The sequence below is a fragment of the Lethenteron reissneri genome, chromosome 55 (genome assembly GCF_015708825.2).
Source record: "Lethenteron reissneri isolate LAM-NWPU_2019-01 chromosome 55, ASM1570882v1, whole genome shotgun sequence".
Classification (NCBI taxonomy): Eukaryota; Metazoa; Chordata; class Hyperoartia; order Petromyzontiformes; family Petromyzontidae; genus Lethenteron; species Lethenteron reissneri.
The window spans coordinates 8,571,346-8,584,693 of NC_083833.1; the positions used below are offsets into that span (position 1 = coordinate 8,571,346).

General features: G+C 57.2%; 2 protein-coding genes across 3 annotated transcripts in view; one reads left to right on the forward strand and one right to left on the reverse strand.

Annotated features, from left to right (window-relative positions):
- Positions 1-3,464, forward strand: part of LOC133356835 (solute carrier family 23 member 1-like) — a 29,361-nt gene extending 25,897 nt beyond the window's left edge. The window contains exons 9-12 of the mRNA XM_061574551.1: positions 507-671; positions 1,217-1,325; positions 1,796-1,891; positions 2,499-3,464. Coding sequence (XP_061430535.1) covers positions 507-671; positions 1,217-1,325; positions 1,796-1,891; positions 2,499-2,728 — 600 coding nt within the window. The 3' untranslated portion in view covers positions 2,729-3,464. The remainder of the gene's footprint in view (positions 1-506; positions 672-1,216; positions 1,326-1,795; positions 1,892-2,498) is intronic.
- Positions 3,465-4,217: 753 nt separating this feature from the next.
- Positions 4,218-13,348, reverse strand: part of LOC133356826 (serine/threonine-protein kinase B-raf-like) — a 30,552-nt gene continuing 21,421 nt past the window's right edge. For both annotated transcript variants that reach the window (XM_061574539.1, XM_061574540.1), the window contains exons 12-17: positions 13,119-13,295; positions 12,115-12,161; positions 11,383-11,501; positions 10,716-10,847; positions 8,918-9,052; positions 4,218-7,265 (exon numbers count right to left, since the gene is read on the reverse strand). In XM_061574539.1, the coding sequence (XP_061430523.1) occupies positions 7,074-7,265; positions 8,918-9,052; positions 10,716-10,847; positions 11,383-11,501; positions 12,115-12,161; positions 13,119-13,295 (802 nt within the window). In that variant the 3' untranslated portion in view covers positions 4,218-7,073. The remainder of the gene's footprint in view (positions 7,266-8,917; positions 9,053-10,715; positions 10,848-11,382; positions 11,502-12,114; positions 12,162-13,118; positions 13,296-13,348) is intronic.

A 13,348-nucleotide genomic window follows, 5' to 3' on the forward strand; every position in this document is an offset into this window, starting at 1 on the left:
GTAGGGGTTGCTAAGGAGTAAGGGTTGCTAAGGAGTAAGGGTTGATAAGGAGTAGGGGTTGTTCAGGAGTAGGGGTTGCTAAGGAGTAGGGGTTGCTAAGGATGAGTAGGGGTTGCTAAGGAGTAGGGGTTGCTAAGGAGGAGTAGGGGTTGCTAAGGAGTAGGGGTTGCTAAGTGTATGGGTTGCCAGGAGTAGGGGTTGCTAAGGAGTAAGGGTTGCTAAGGAGTAGGGGTTGCTAAGGAGTAAGGGTTGCTAAGGAGTAGGGGTTGCTAAGGAGTAGGGGTTGTTAAGGAGTGGGGGTTGCTAAGGAGTAGGGGTTGCTAAGGAGTAGGGGGTTGCTAAGGATGACTAGGGGTTGCTAAGGAAGTGTATGGGTTGCCAGGAGTATGGGTTCCTTGGAGGGGATGTAGCCCCATGCCTAAAATTATCCTGTGCTCTGTCCCCGTGTCTCTAACTCCCCGTATCTCCTCCGTGTCCCCCACGCCTCCCCCCCCCCCGTGGCCCAGGTGGGAAGCCGCTCGGTGGTGCTCTCTGCGGGGCTCTGGCTGCTGCTGCTCGGCGTGTTTGGCAAGGCCGGCGCGCTGCTCGCCTGCATCCCCGAGCCCGTCATCGGCGGCATGCTCATCGTCATGTTCGGCGTCATCACCGCCGTCGGGATCTCCAGCCTCCAGGTGAGCGGGGATTTGTGGAATCGCCACGGCGACGGAGGGGATGGGGTCGGCACGGTGACGGTGGAGTTTCCACGGCGATGGCGGTGGTCTCCTACTCACACTCCGTGCCGTCACCGTCCCGCACGGATAAGCGAGCTCAAACAACCTGGCGTGGGGCGCCTTTAATCTAGCAGTGGATTGATGGAGGCCTGTAAACATTACCCCCACCATTTTTCGATTTAAAGCTTTCGTGACTGCAGGGATTCATCTTCTTGGTTCTTTCGGTAAAGTCACGTAGAAGGGAAGTAATAAAATAATAAAAACAAAACAATAAAATAATTCTCACGACGTTTCGGCCACAACGCAAGCAGCCGTCCTCAGGTGAAGACCAGGTCTGTCGGGGAGACAGCATCTGAATGACCCCCACGCCTCCGTGTCCCCGACTTCCCTTCTACGTGACTTTACCAAAAGAACCAAGAAGATTACCCCACCAGTACTGCTGTCGGGATCCCTGGGTTTAGTGAGTTCTTGGCCACGTCCGCCACCTCCCCTCTCCGCCCCCACAGTTTGCCGACATGAACTCCCCCCGCAACATCTTCATCGCCGGCTTCTCTCTCTTCGTTGGGCTCGCCGTGCCCGCCTGGCTCGAGCAGAACCCCGAGTCCATCGCCACCGGTGAGACCGCATCGCTCACAAACACAAAGATGCCCCGTGCAGCCTTCACAGGCCGTTGGGGCGAGTGCTGTTAGTGAGTAGCACCTGTGAAGGCCAGCATAGGTGGGTGGCATATCACGACGCCCGGCCGCCTCTGTTTCCCGACTGGCGATTTTTCACACCTCTCCAGGTACTCATTTGAGGCTGAGTCGACCTAGGGGAGGCCCAGGACCGGTTCAGATAATCGTCACTGACGTTGACCACGAGCGGTAATCGAACCCGGATCGGCGGGATCATAGTGCAGCGCGCTAACCGCTACACCACCGCTCCCACACACGCACAGGTTGTTGGGGTCAGGGGTCGGGGGTTCGGTCAGCTCGGGTAACCACCTGTCCCAGCCTCACATACACACAGACACGTCCGTCCTTACCGGCACTCCCCCCCCACCACCACCCCCACCACTCCCCACCCCGCCCATCCCTCCCACACAGGTGTGCCAGGGCTGGACCAGGTGATACAGGTGTTGCTCACCACCAGCACCTTCGTGGGTGGAGCCCTGGGCTTCATCCTGGACAACACGGTGCCCGGTGCGTGAGCGCGGAGGGGTCGGGGTGGACCGTGACGGAGTCGAGCTGATCTCTCTCTCTCTCTATGTCTCTGTTGGTCAGCGGGGAGCGGCGGGACGGGTTAGCGCGCCACGCTACGAAGCCGGCCACCCGAGTTCGATTCCCGCTCAGGGCCAAAAACGGTGCCGAATATCGCAACTGGTTCTGGACCCTCCCCTAGGTCGACTCAGCCTCAAATAATGACCTGGTGGGGTGTGTAAACGTCAGTACTGGGGAGACAAAGGTGGTCGGGCGTGGCGCTGGTCACCCACCCCCTCGTGTGCCATGCCGGCCTGCATAGGTGCTCGCTAACAGCACTTGCCCCAACAGTCTGTGTAAGGCTACACGGGGATCTTTAGCTCACGCCTGTGTCCCGATTTGTACACAGCCTCGGCCGTGTATCGCTCAGCTGCCGTGTTGATTTACGATTCCTATCTACGCAACCCTCGCCCATAGCACAGAGACATGGGCAGAGACAACCCATGCCACCATGCGCCCTCAAGCCACTGGGGCGATCCAACCCTCGTGTATCTCCACCACGGCCCCACGGTCGATGTCTCTCCCCCCGTGTCCGCCTGGTGTCTCGCAGGCTCGTCGGAGGAGCGCGGTCTGGAGGCGTGGAGACGAGCACACGGAGAGACCGACGGCTCGGACTCCTCCTCCTACTCCCCCGAACTCCAGAACTGCTACGACCTCCCCCTGGATCTGTCCAGGCTGCCCCGCCTGGCTGCGCTTTGTCGCGTGCTGCCCTGCTGCCCCAGCCCTGCCCTCCCGCCGCCACTACCCCCGGTGGACAAGGATATTCCGTGTGACGTGTGATTGTGTCACTTAGACACACACCACCCCCCCCAAGTCCTCGAGCCGTCTCTCGATACCCTGAGAGGGATTGGGTGAGGGACACATTTGTTGGGGAGCAAGTGGCAAGCGAAGAAAAATTAAAGTGCCGCCCGTTTGGTTGTAGCGAGGACCTCTCTCTAAGGGTGTGAGAGAGGGAGGGTCCCGAGTTGGCAGATGTCTTCCGCTGTTTTTTGTGTTTACCGCTACACTACCACTCCCCCCACTCTCTCGCCTACACAACCACTGACACACACACACACACTCATTCACTTGTTCATCCACCAATTCACTCACCCACTAATGAATTTCCTCACCCCCCTGCCAACTCTTCTACCCACTAACTCACACACTAACTCACACAAATGCACTTGCTCACCCACTGACTCATTCACCCACCCATATACTCATGCACATGCTCAGTCACCCACTCACCCACCTGCCTACTCTTACACCCACAAAGACACAAACACCCACTCACTCACTCACTCGTTCTCATTCACCCATCCACTCACTTTTTTCGAACGGCTTTTCGTGTTTAGTTTGATGTCCCTCCCCCGTACCTCCGGTCAGCACGCTTGGCTACGTATGGTACGAAAGAAGTTCAAAGTACACACACACGTACGTACATTCCCCATGAAGTCGCACCCTCTCTGTGGCTCCCGGGAAGAGGCTATGGCTCCGTGGGCTTTGTGGTTTAGGATTATTATTTTTTTAAACAGTGCACAGAAATGTGTTCTCAACGTAGTAAACACGCGCATTAAAAAGGATCAGTTTCATAGTTTTTTTGTAAGTGTGTGGTCCTGGCTCGAACCGTAGCCAAGTCCAGCATGAGGATAAACCGTAACCCTGACCCACTTTCTCTGCCGCAGTGTTCTTCATTGCAAAGCCCCATGGCCACTTGGCGGCCCCTAACGTGCAGCCCCCGACAATACACAAAGAGTGAGAACACCACCCCATCATCATCGTCATCATGCTGCTGTAAAACTCCAATGGTTTATCGAATGTCTGGCGGCCCTCACACTGATGATGTCTTATCAGCAAAAGAGCCCCCCCCCACCCCCTCTGAAAATCTGTGAAGAACACTGCTCTAACCCTAACCCAGCAAATGAGGCTAAACCGTGGCCCCAATCTGAACTATGACCCTAACCCTGCCCCGTACTCTAACCGTAACCTAGCAAGGAATGAGCCGAGACCAGGGGTCGGCAAACCTGGAGCTCCAGAGCCGCATGCGCCTCTAAGGACTGCTTCCTGACGGTATTTATTTTATGACCATCGTGCCATATTCACCTGCAGTTATTTACCGAATTAAAAAAATGGTTCTCATTAGTTTGGTTGCGGGCCCCTGCACTAAACAATCGCCCCTGACCTCGACTCCAACCCTAACCCAGCCCAACACTGGGGTCAACCGCAGCCCGAAACCTGAACCCTAACCCAGCCGGTTCGATACATCGAGTTTCACTAGGACGACGGATCCATGCAACCACTTTTATTCCACGCTCACCAGCGACCGCTCCCCGCACGCAACTGTCGGTGGGAACACACGGGGCGCTCGCCCTCACCCGCTCCACCCCAGGCGTGCGCAGGAGGTCGAGCGGAGCGGCGTGGGTGACGCCGCAGGAGGTCGAGCGGAGGCGGCGGCGTTTGCCGCGAGGTGCAACCCAATAGGAACAACGGAGCGGCTCTCGTGCGCGTCATCAGGCGACAAAGCGTGCCGTGCCGGGCGCTGCTCCGGTGACGTCGCCGCGGTGACGTCACCGGGGGCGCTATGACGGCGCGTTCGGCTGCACGCGCCAATCGGAGTCCCCTCTGTAACGGGCGTCAAGAGAGTCTGGGACGCGCGCGGGGCTTAGGTAGTCGGCACACGACGACGCATCGACTCGTATCGATCCAAATCGGCAAGAAGGTTATTTACAATTTATACAAGTTACGTGGAAATTGCAGGCTAATGTTAGATCTCGGCTAGCGGCGAGGAGATCTGTGCAAATGGGATAGGATGATGGTAATAAAAAAGGCAAACAACAGTAGAAACGAGACGGTTAAAAAAAACACGGGGGGGCCATGAAAGCGAATGGATTCCCGAATCCGTCTGGGGACGTTTTTCGCGGCTGTGCCACAAGCGGTTAGGACCCGAATTCAATCAAATTCAATTCGCCCGAGGAAGCCCCCAGCAGGTGGAGCGGAACGTCGGACATCGCGTCGATCGACGCTCGGCGGGCACCCCGCTCCCCCCAGCCGCTCCGCCCGCGAGCTTCATACCGGAGAGCAGAGTTCGCAACCGGGTACCCGATACCCGTACCCTACCCGATACCCGTACCCTACCCGATACCCGGCTAGCCGTACCTGGCCGGGTACAGGTATCCGTTTGCGGCCCTGGTGCGGCTGGGTACGGGTAGACCGTGAGTCACTGGTGAGTCACCGTTTGTCACTCATTTCCCAACGTCTTGTCTCTTCTCACAATTCAAGTTCCTAGAATCAACCCACCCGCGCCTGCAACATGGCTTCATCCCAGAGGTCGCAATCAGGTACCCGATACCCGTACCCTACCTGATACCCGGCTACCCGTACCCGGCCGGGTATCCGTTTGCGACCCTGGTGCGGCCGGGTACGGGTAGGCCGTGAGTCACCGGTGAGTAACCGCTTGTCACTCATTTCGGGTGGGGTACGGGTAGCGTATGGGTACCCATACCCGGCCGGGTACGAGTACCTGTTTGCGACCCTTGTGCGGCCGGGTACGGGTACGGGTAAGGAATCAAAACCCGTTTGCGACCTCTGCCGGAGAGGGAGCGACGGCCGCCTCGGGCCTCCACCGCGGGTCGCGACAACGGGTCGCCTCCTGAGCCACGCGGCCACCAGGCAGACGCCGGCGGTACGAGAGCTGCGACTTACTGGGTTACACCCTCGCGCGCCTCCGGCCGTCGCTTCGCTCCACCCACACCTGGCCCCGTGTCTCCCTCTCTCTTCCCTTGGGGATAGTGGCGGGGGGGGGGAGCAGGAGTGCGGGGCGGGGAAGGTCTCCTCCTTGAGGGTTGGTTGAGGCAGCACTTGGCCGATGGAGCAAGTCGGGCGACAACAACAACAACAATAATAATACTATGAACACACACGTGCAAACACGCGGACACAAAACAACCTTCACTGTCAACGCACCACAGAAGGAGGCAGTGTAGATCACACCGCAACAATCGAAACAATCAGCACCATCCTCAAACGGACGTCAACGCCATCCCTCCAACCACTGAAACCCCGAGACCTCGCTCGAACTCTCCCACCTACGTGACTTTACCGAAAGAACCAAAGAGTATGGATCCTTGCAGTCACGAAAACTTCAAATCTCGAACTCTCCCACCAACTTTAAGCCCTTATCCCCTCCCCCACGCCCCCCCAAAGTCCGGACCATCGGTAGCGGTTGGTTCGGCAGCCACCCAGCGGCGAAGACGGACGTGCGGACGGTGGCACCGTCGCGTGCGCGCGTTTGGCCACGTGGGCCAAAGCCGTTTGGTGGAAGCACTCTCTGATCCACGCGGTTGACAACCCACGACCGTGGGTGCTCCGGTCCACACTCCGGGGTCCGTATTTCTGGCCAGTGCTGCAGTCCACACTTCACACTCCGGTCCAAACTTCTGCCACTCCGGACCACGCTCCGGTCGGCTCCTGCCGTCCACCCTTAGGAGTTAACACGCTCCGGCAGACACTTGTACACTCCCGTCCTCACTCCGGTCCGGGCCGTCAGACGCCTTCATAATGCTACGGAGAAACGCGGACGAGAAGGGCGGTGCAGTGGGTGCGTGCGTGGCGGTGGCTGACTGTCAAGTGCCGCCACCCCCCACCGCCACCGCCGCGGTTGTGCTGGACGTTCCATGGTGCGTGCAGCGTTGCCCCCAACCCGGCCCCAACAACGACACGGTCGCGCTGGCTGCTGCCGTCCCTTCTTGCCACACGATGCTACCGAGCGACGCGTTTTTTTTCCGGCCCTCCCACAAGGCTGTGTCAGGGCCCGTGCCCCCCCCACCCTCCACCCCCAAGTCTCTCCGCCCACGTCCTGGCGTTGGGTGCTGCCGTGCCCCCCGCGCTGGCCCCACCGATACGGTGGGCACGGTGTCAAACGGGAGGTCGGCCCTACCACACGACGGTGGCGGTGTCGGGCGGCCGGCTTGAGGAGTGTCGAGCGGCACGCTGGCTCCACCGCGCCGTAGTGGCAGTGATGTTTCGTCGCACTCGGCCGCGCTCGCCAACACAACGGCGGTGGTGGTGGCGGCAGCGGTACTGGACAGCGGGGCATCGGCCACGCCACGCGCCCACGGTGGTGGCGCCCGGTACCAGGCCGGCCCTACCACACGGTGGTGTTGGGCGAGAGCCAGGTGAAGCCGCTGTACGCGGCAGGGTGGAGCGGCGTCTTGGGCGAGGGCAGGTAGAGCGCCAGCTCGTCGGCGTGCAGGCCGGCGCGCGCCACCGACGGCTCCGACGTGCTGCGGTGGATCTTGGGCAGCGAGTGCGCCAGCTTCTCTATCGACGCCAGGATCTGCGTCGGTGGGTGGGGAGGGGGGAGCAAGGGGGAGGGGCACCGCATTACCCGACACATTTACAACCGAGGCACGCTGATCGCCCAAGCAAGGGGCTCGGCGATGGAACCTCGCGCGGTGGCGGCAGAGGTCGCAACCGGGCACCCGATACCCGTACCGTACCCAATACCCGGCTACCCGTACCCGGCTGGGTACGGGTACCCGTTTGCGACCCTGGTGCGGCCGGGTACGGGTAGGCCGTGAGTCACTGGTGAGTAACCGTTTGTCACTCATTTCCCAACGTCTTGTCTCTTCTCACAATTCAAGTTCCTAGAATCAACCCACCCGCACCTTCAACATGGCTTCATCCCAGAGGTCGCAATCAGGTACCCGATACCCGTCCCCTACCCGTACCCGGCCGGGTATGGGTAGGGTACGGGTATGGCTGGGTACGGGTACGGGTAGGGTACGGGTACGGGTAGGGTACGGATACGGGTAGGGTACGGGTAGGGTACGGGTAGGGTACGGGTACGGGTAGGGTACGGGTACGGGTAGGGTACGGGTACGGGTAGGGTACGGGTATGGGTAGGGTACGGGTAGGGTACGGGTACGGCTGGGTACGGGTACGGGTAGGGTACGGGTACGGCTGGGTACGGGTATGGGTAGGGTACGGGTACGGGTGCCCATTTGCGCCCCTGGTGCGGCCGGGTACGGGTACCCGTAAGGAATCAAAACCCGTTGCGACCTCTGGCTGGCGGCTATCGCTGCTGCACGTGGCCGCCTGTGGCGATCCAGCACTGTGGAGGCAGCAGCACCAACGGGCGGATCACGGCCACGAATGTTGTGACACTCTCCTTCCTGTGGGTGTGGAGGAGCCGTCGTACCCTGGCTCGCCAGGTGCGGCAAATGGGACTGAATGCCAATGGGTTCCATCTGTACGGGGAGAGTTGCCCCCTCGGGAAGCTCTGCTCTCCTCCAACTTGTATAATGAACGCTCAGTCGTTGGCTGAGGGCATCTTCAAATAAAAGCCCCAATGCAGGAGCCTTCTGAAAAATCTCCTACAACTCGGTCTGCCTTTCCTGTAAGTGACAGTGTAAAATAAAAAAAGGCAGGAATACCAAATGCACCGATTACATTACATGAGCCAGGTTATCACACACGGCCCGGTGAAGACACAGTGGACGTGACATGGTGACGCTAAAACACGCTTAATGACGATTGCGGCAGAAATGTAAGATTACTACGGTACACATCAACACGTAGGTTACTAACTTACCAAAGACAAAGATCCCCCTATATAGCTTTAAACAGACTTGGAGCAAGTGCTGTTAGCGAGTACCTATGAAGGCCGGCACGACATGACGGACCAGCACCACTCCCGACCACCTTTGTCTCCCTGGTGGCGATGTTTACGCACCGCACTCAGTACTCAATCTGAGGCTGAGTCCACCTAGGGGCGGCCCGGGACCGGCTTAGACAATCATCACTGGGCGATCGATGGCCATGAGCGGGAATCGAACTCGGGCGGTAGGGATTCGCAGCGCAGCGCGCTAACCGCCGCACCAACTCTCCGCGCAAACCAACTTGCCACACTCGCACGTAGACACACACACACACGCTCTCTCTCGTACCGACTAGCTGCAGTGGTCGACACACACGCACAGCTGGTACCTGCGGGAAGAGCAGCCGGTCGGTGTGCTGTGCTTTGAGGCAGTCGGCCATGAGGCGCCTCATGTCCCTCGGGCAGTTTCTGCGGACTTTGGTGAGGTCAGGACTCAAGTAGCCTCGGCCCACCATGAAGATGATCTGTCGGCCAACCGCAGAGATTCCGTCGTCACTGGAGCTTTAAGCCACACCGCACAGCGCAGGAAGCCTACAAACTTGGTGACACTTTGATTTCAATTTAAAGCTTTCGTGACTGCAGGGATTCATCTTCTTGGTTCTTTCGGTAAAGTCACGTAGAATGCAAATAATAAAATAATAAAAATAAAACATAATAAAATAATTCTCACGACGTTTCGGCCACAACGCAAGCAGCCGCCCTCAGGTGAAGAACAGACGCTGTCTTTCTGACAGACCTGTTCTTCACATGAGGTGCTGTTAGCGAGGTGCTGTTAACAGTGTCTGAATGAACACAGACAGACCTGTTCTTCACCTGAGGACGGCTGCTTGCGTTGTGGCCGAAATGTCGTGAGAATGATTTTATGTTTAATTTTTATTATTTTGTTATTTCCATTCTACGTGACTTTACCGAAAGAATTAAGAACACTTTGATTTGTCAACTTCACCACCCGTGTACGCGTGCCGCACGACACACGATGGAGCAGGTAACACCGAGCAGTGGCTGGGCGGCTCAGGAGGTCACAGCGCTGAGACGTCACCTCTAAGGCAGAGGTCGCAATCGGGTACCCGATACCCGTACCCTACCCGATACCCGGCTACCCGTACCCGGCCGGGTACGGGTACCCGTTTGCGACCCTGGTGCGGCCGGGTACGGGTACAGGTAGGCCGTGAGTCACTGGTGAGTCACCGTTTGTCACTCATTCCCAACGTCTTGTCTCTACTCGCAATTCAAGTTCCTAGAATCAACCCACCCGCGCCTGCAACATGGCTTCATCCCAGAGGTCGCAATCAGGTACCCGATACCCGTACCCTACCCAATACCCGGCTACCTGTACCCGGCCAGGTATCGGGTACCAGTACCCTACCCGGCCGGGTACGGGTACCCGTTTGCGACCCTGGTGCGACCGGGTACGGGTAAGGAATCAAAACCCGTTTGCGACCTCTGCTCTAAGGTGCTGCTGGTTTGGAGCCCGCGTTTCAGCCGCCCGTGACGACACCGGGCTCTTATGCGTCGTGAGTTTACGGCCGCAGTTTGGTCACCAACGACTGCACTGAAACACTGGAAATGGTATAATTTCCACTCTGGAATTATAAATAATATCAGTGTCATGTGATCACAATTTTCTCTACAGCAGGACCGTTGGGCAAATGCAGCATCCCAGAGTGCGTAGACAATACAGCTGCTTCTGCTGCTGCTGCTACTTGAGTTGACGCTGCAACTGCTGATGGTGTCAGTGCTGTCGGTGGTGCTACTGTTGTTGGTGGCAGTGGTGATGGTGTCAACTTGGGTGTCAAGTGTTGGTGGTGGTGCTACTGCTGTTGGTGATGGTGTCAACTTGGGTGTCAAGTGTTGGTGGTGGTGCTACTGCTGTTGGTGACGGTGTCAGCTTGGGTGTAAAGTGTTGGTGGTGGTGCTAAGGCTGTTGTTGCTGCTGTTTGTGCTGTTTGTGCTGTTGGTGGAGGTGGTGTTGCTAATGGTCGTGCCGTTGGCAATGAGTGTTAACATTTGTGCTGCTGCTGCCACAACTATTGGTGTCAAGTGCCGCTGCTGCTGGTCCCGCTGGTGTCGGTACGGGTGCTATTGCTACTCCTACTGGAGGTGCAGCTGCTGCTGCCGCCACCGCACCTGGTCGCGGTTGTTGATGTGGCAGTACGGCAGCTGGCCGGACATGAGCTCGAAGAGCACGACCCCAAACGCGTAGACGTCCGACTCGAACGTGTACGGGTTCTCGTCCTCCATGCGGATCACCTCCGGGGCCTGCGTACAGCACAAAGAACCACCGCCACTCTCTATAGCCTGACGTAGGCTTGTCGTTTTCGCACCTCCCCATTCGCACGGTTGGTTACGTACGGTGCGAAAGAAGTTCAACATATATACATTGTTGGGGCAAGTGCTGTTAGCGAGCACCTACCAAGGCCCGCACGGCACACGGGGGGTGACGGGGCCAGAACTATGCCCCGGCCGCCTTTGTCTCCCCAGTGTCGGTGTTTACACATCTGCAGCAGGTACCACCTCTGATGAGCATGTTTGGCTACGTACGATGTGAACTAAGATTATTTGAGACCAAGTAGACAAAAATTGAGGCACAGGACCAGTTCAGATAATCGTCACTGGTGTTGACCGTGAGAGGGAATCGAACTCGGGTCGCCGTGTTCGTAGCGCAGCGTGCTAAATGCTACTACACTACCGCTCCCCCCCCCCCCCCATGCTACCGTGTAGGCTACATGATAGATCTTTGCGCGACGGAACAGGGAACCGGTGAGCAAGCGAGTTTGCGAGCGAGTTCACTCACCATCCACAGGATGGATCCGGATGGCTGTGTGAGTTGGTGGGAGCCGCTCCACCGAGTCTTCACCGTGGCCAAACCGAAGTCTCCGACCTTCACCGTGAGGTCATCGTGGAGAAAGATGTCTGCAGAATGTGGTCAAGGAGACAAGGGGCATGCATGCAACAAAGATCTCCCGTGTAGCCTTAACAGACTGTTGGGGCAAGTGCTGTTAGCGAGCAGCACCTATGAAGGCCGGCACGGCACACGAGGCGGTGGGTGGCCAACACCACGCCCGGCCGCCTTTGTCTCCCCAGCGACGATATTTACACATCGCACCAGGATTTGAGGCTGAGTTGACCTAAGGGAGATCCAAGACCGGTTCAGATAATCGTCACTGGTGTTGACCGTGAGCGGGAATCGAACCCGAGTCGCCAGGTTCACATACACAACACAGACATGTGCATAGACACACAAAAATGCAGAGACACACAAAAATTCAGAGACATATAAACAAAGACACAAATGCAAATATACATAAAACACACAATATACATAACGTACGCAGACGTATACACAACACTCAAATACCTCACACACACAGAGAAGACACGAACGCACATGCACCAAACCAACAGCCGGACGCTACACCCTAAGAATACTATCAACACGAAATGGATCCCTCACTCATGACACCCTGACACTCTAGAAACGCAACAATGACTGTGTGAGACAACAGGGCTGTGCACGCAAGGATACTGTTGGACTTGAGGTCTCTGTGGATGATGGACTTGGCGTGCAGGTAGCTGCAGAAAGAGGCACAAAGCGGCGTCAACGCAGCTCAGACGCTCAAACAAAAACAAACATTTTATTATTTGACCAGGAGCTGCTATGTAGCGACCTGGCCAACACAAATGACAGCGGGAGGAAGTGGCTTCATCATTTCGATTTAAAGCTTTCGTGACTGCAGGGATTCATTTTCTTGATTCTTTAGGTAAAGTCACGTAGAATGGAAATAATAAAGTAATAAAAAATACAACATAATAATATAATAAATATAATTTTCTTATATATATTTTTTTATTTCCATTCTACGTGACTTTACCGAAAGAACCAAGAAGATGGCTTCATCATCTTCAGAAGCGACCTGCCCACCTAACGGTTGACTACGTGCGATAGAAATTTCAACGACACGCATGTGTAATAAAGGTCGTTGAGGCGACTTCTGGAATCCGGTCTGTTATTCAACTTGCATTACAGCTCTCCTTCAGGCTGCTGACAGGCAGCGTGAGAGGGACAGATAGAGAGAGACGCACTGCCACGTGGCAACCCGGAGCCCGGCTCCCGCGTGGCCCCTTCCTCCGTTCGTTCCCGTTCTGACCACGTCTCCACCCCTATTTAATACCCGGGTCACGTGGTACGTTTCCACCAATCGTGGTTAGCCTCCATGGAATATTCCAGGCTCCCTCGTAGGCTCCCGGGACCACGCCCCTGACTCATCTCCCCATTGGCTGTGGCCAAAGCCAGCAGAACCAATCCTCTACTTGCAGCTGTCACCTTTCCATTACGTCAGGGCCACGGCCCTAGGCTTCCCCCCATTGGCTATAAACCAGGACCGGCAGAGCCAGTCATCGTGACGAGTTGTGATACGTCAGTGAGCCGGATATATTATCACATTACACATGCGTACACACTCATCCTATCCACACAGCAACACGGACCCTAGCGCCCACCCCCCCCCCCCCCCAAGTCGCCCCACTCACTCCATGCCCTGCGCGGTCTGACGCGCGATGTCTATGAGCTGCAGCACGGGCAGCCTGGTGTCCAGTACGTGCAGGTGGCGGTAGAGGCTGGAGCCCTCGCACCACTGCGTGACGATGGCGAGGCGCGGCTGCATCGTGTAGCCCATGAACAGCAGGATGTTCACGTGCCGAGTCTTCCTGCACGCGAGCAACGACAAACGAGGATTCGCCACCCCGGCCCGCCCGCCCCG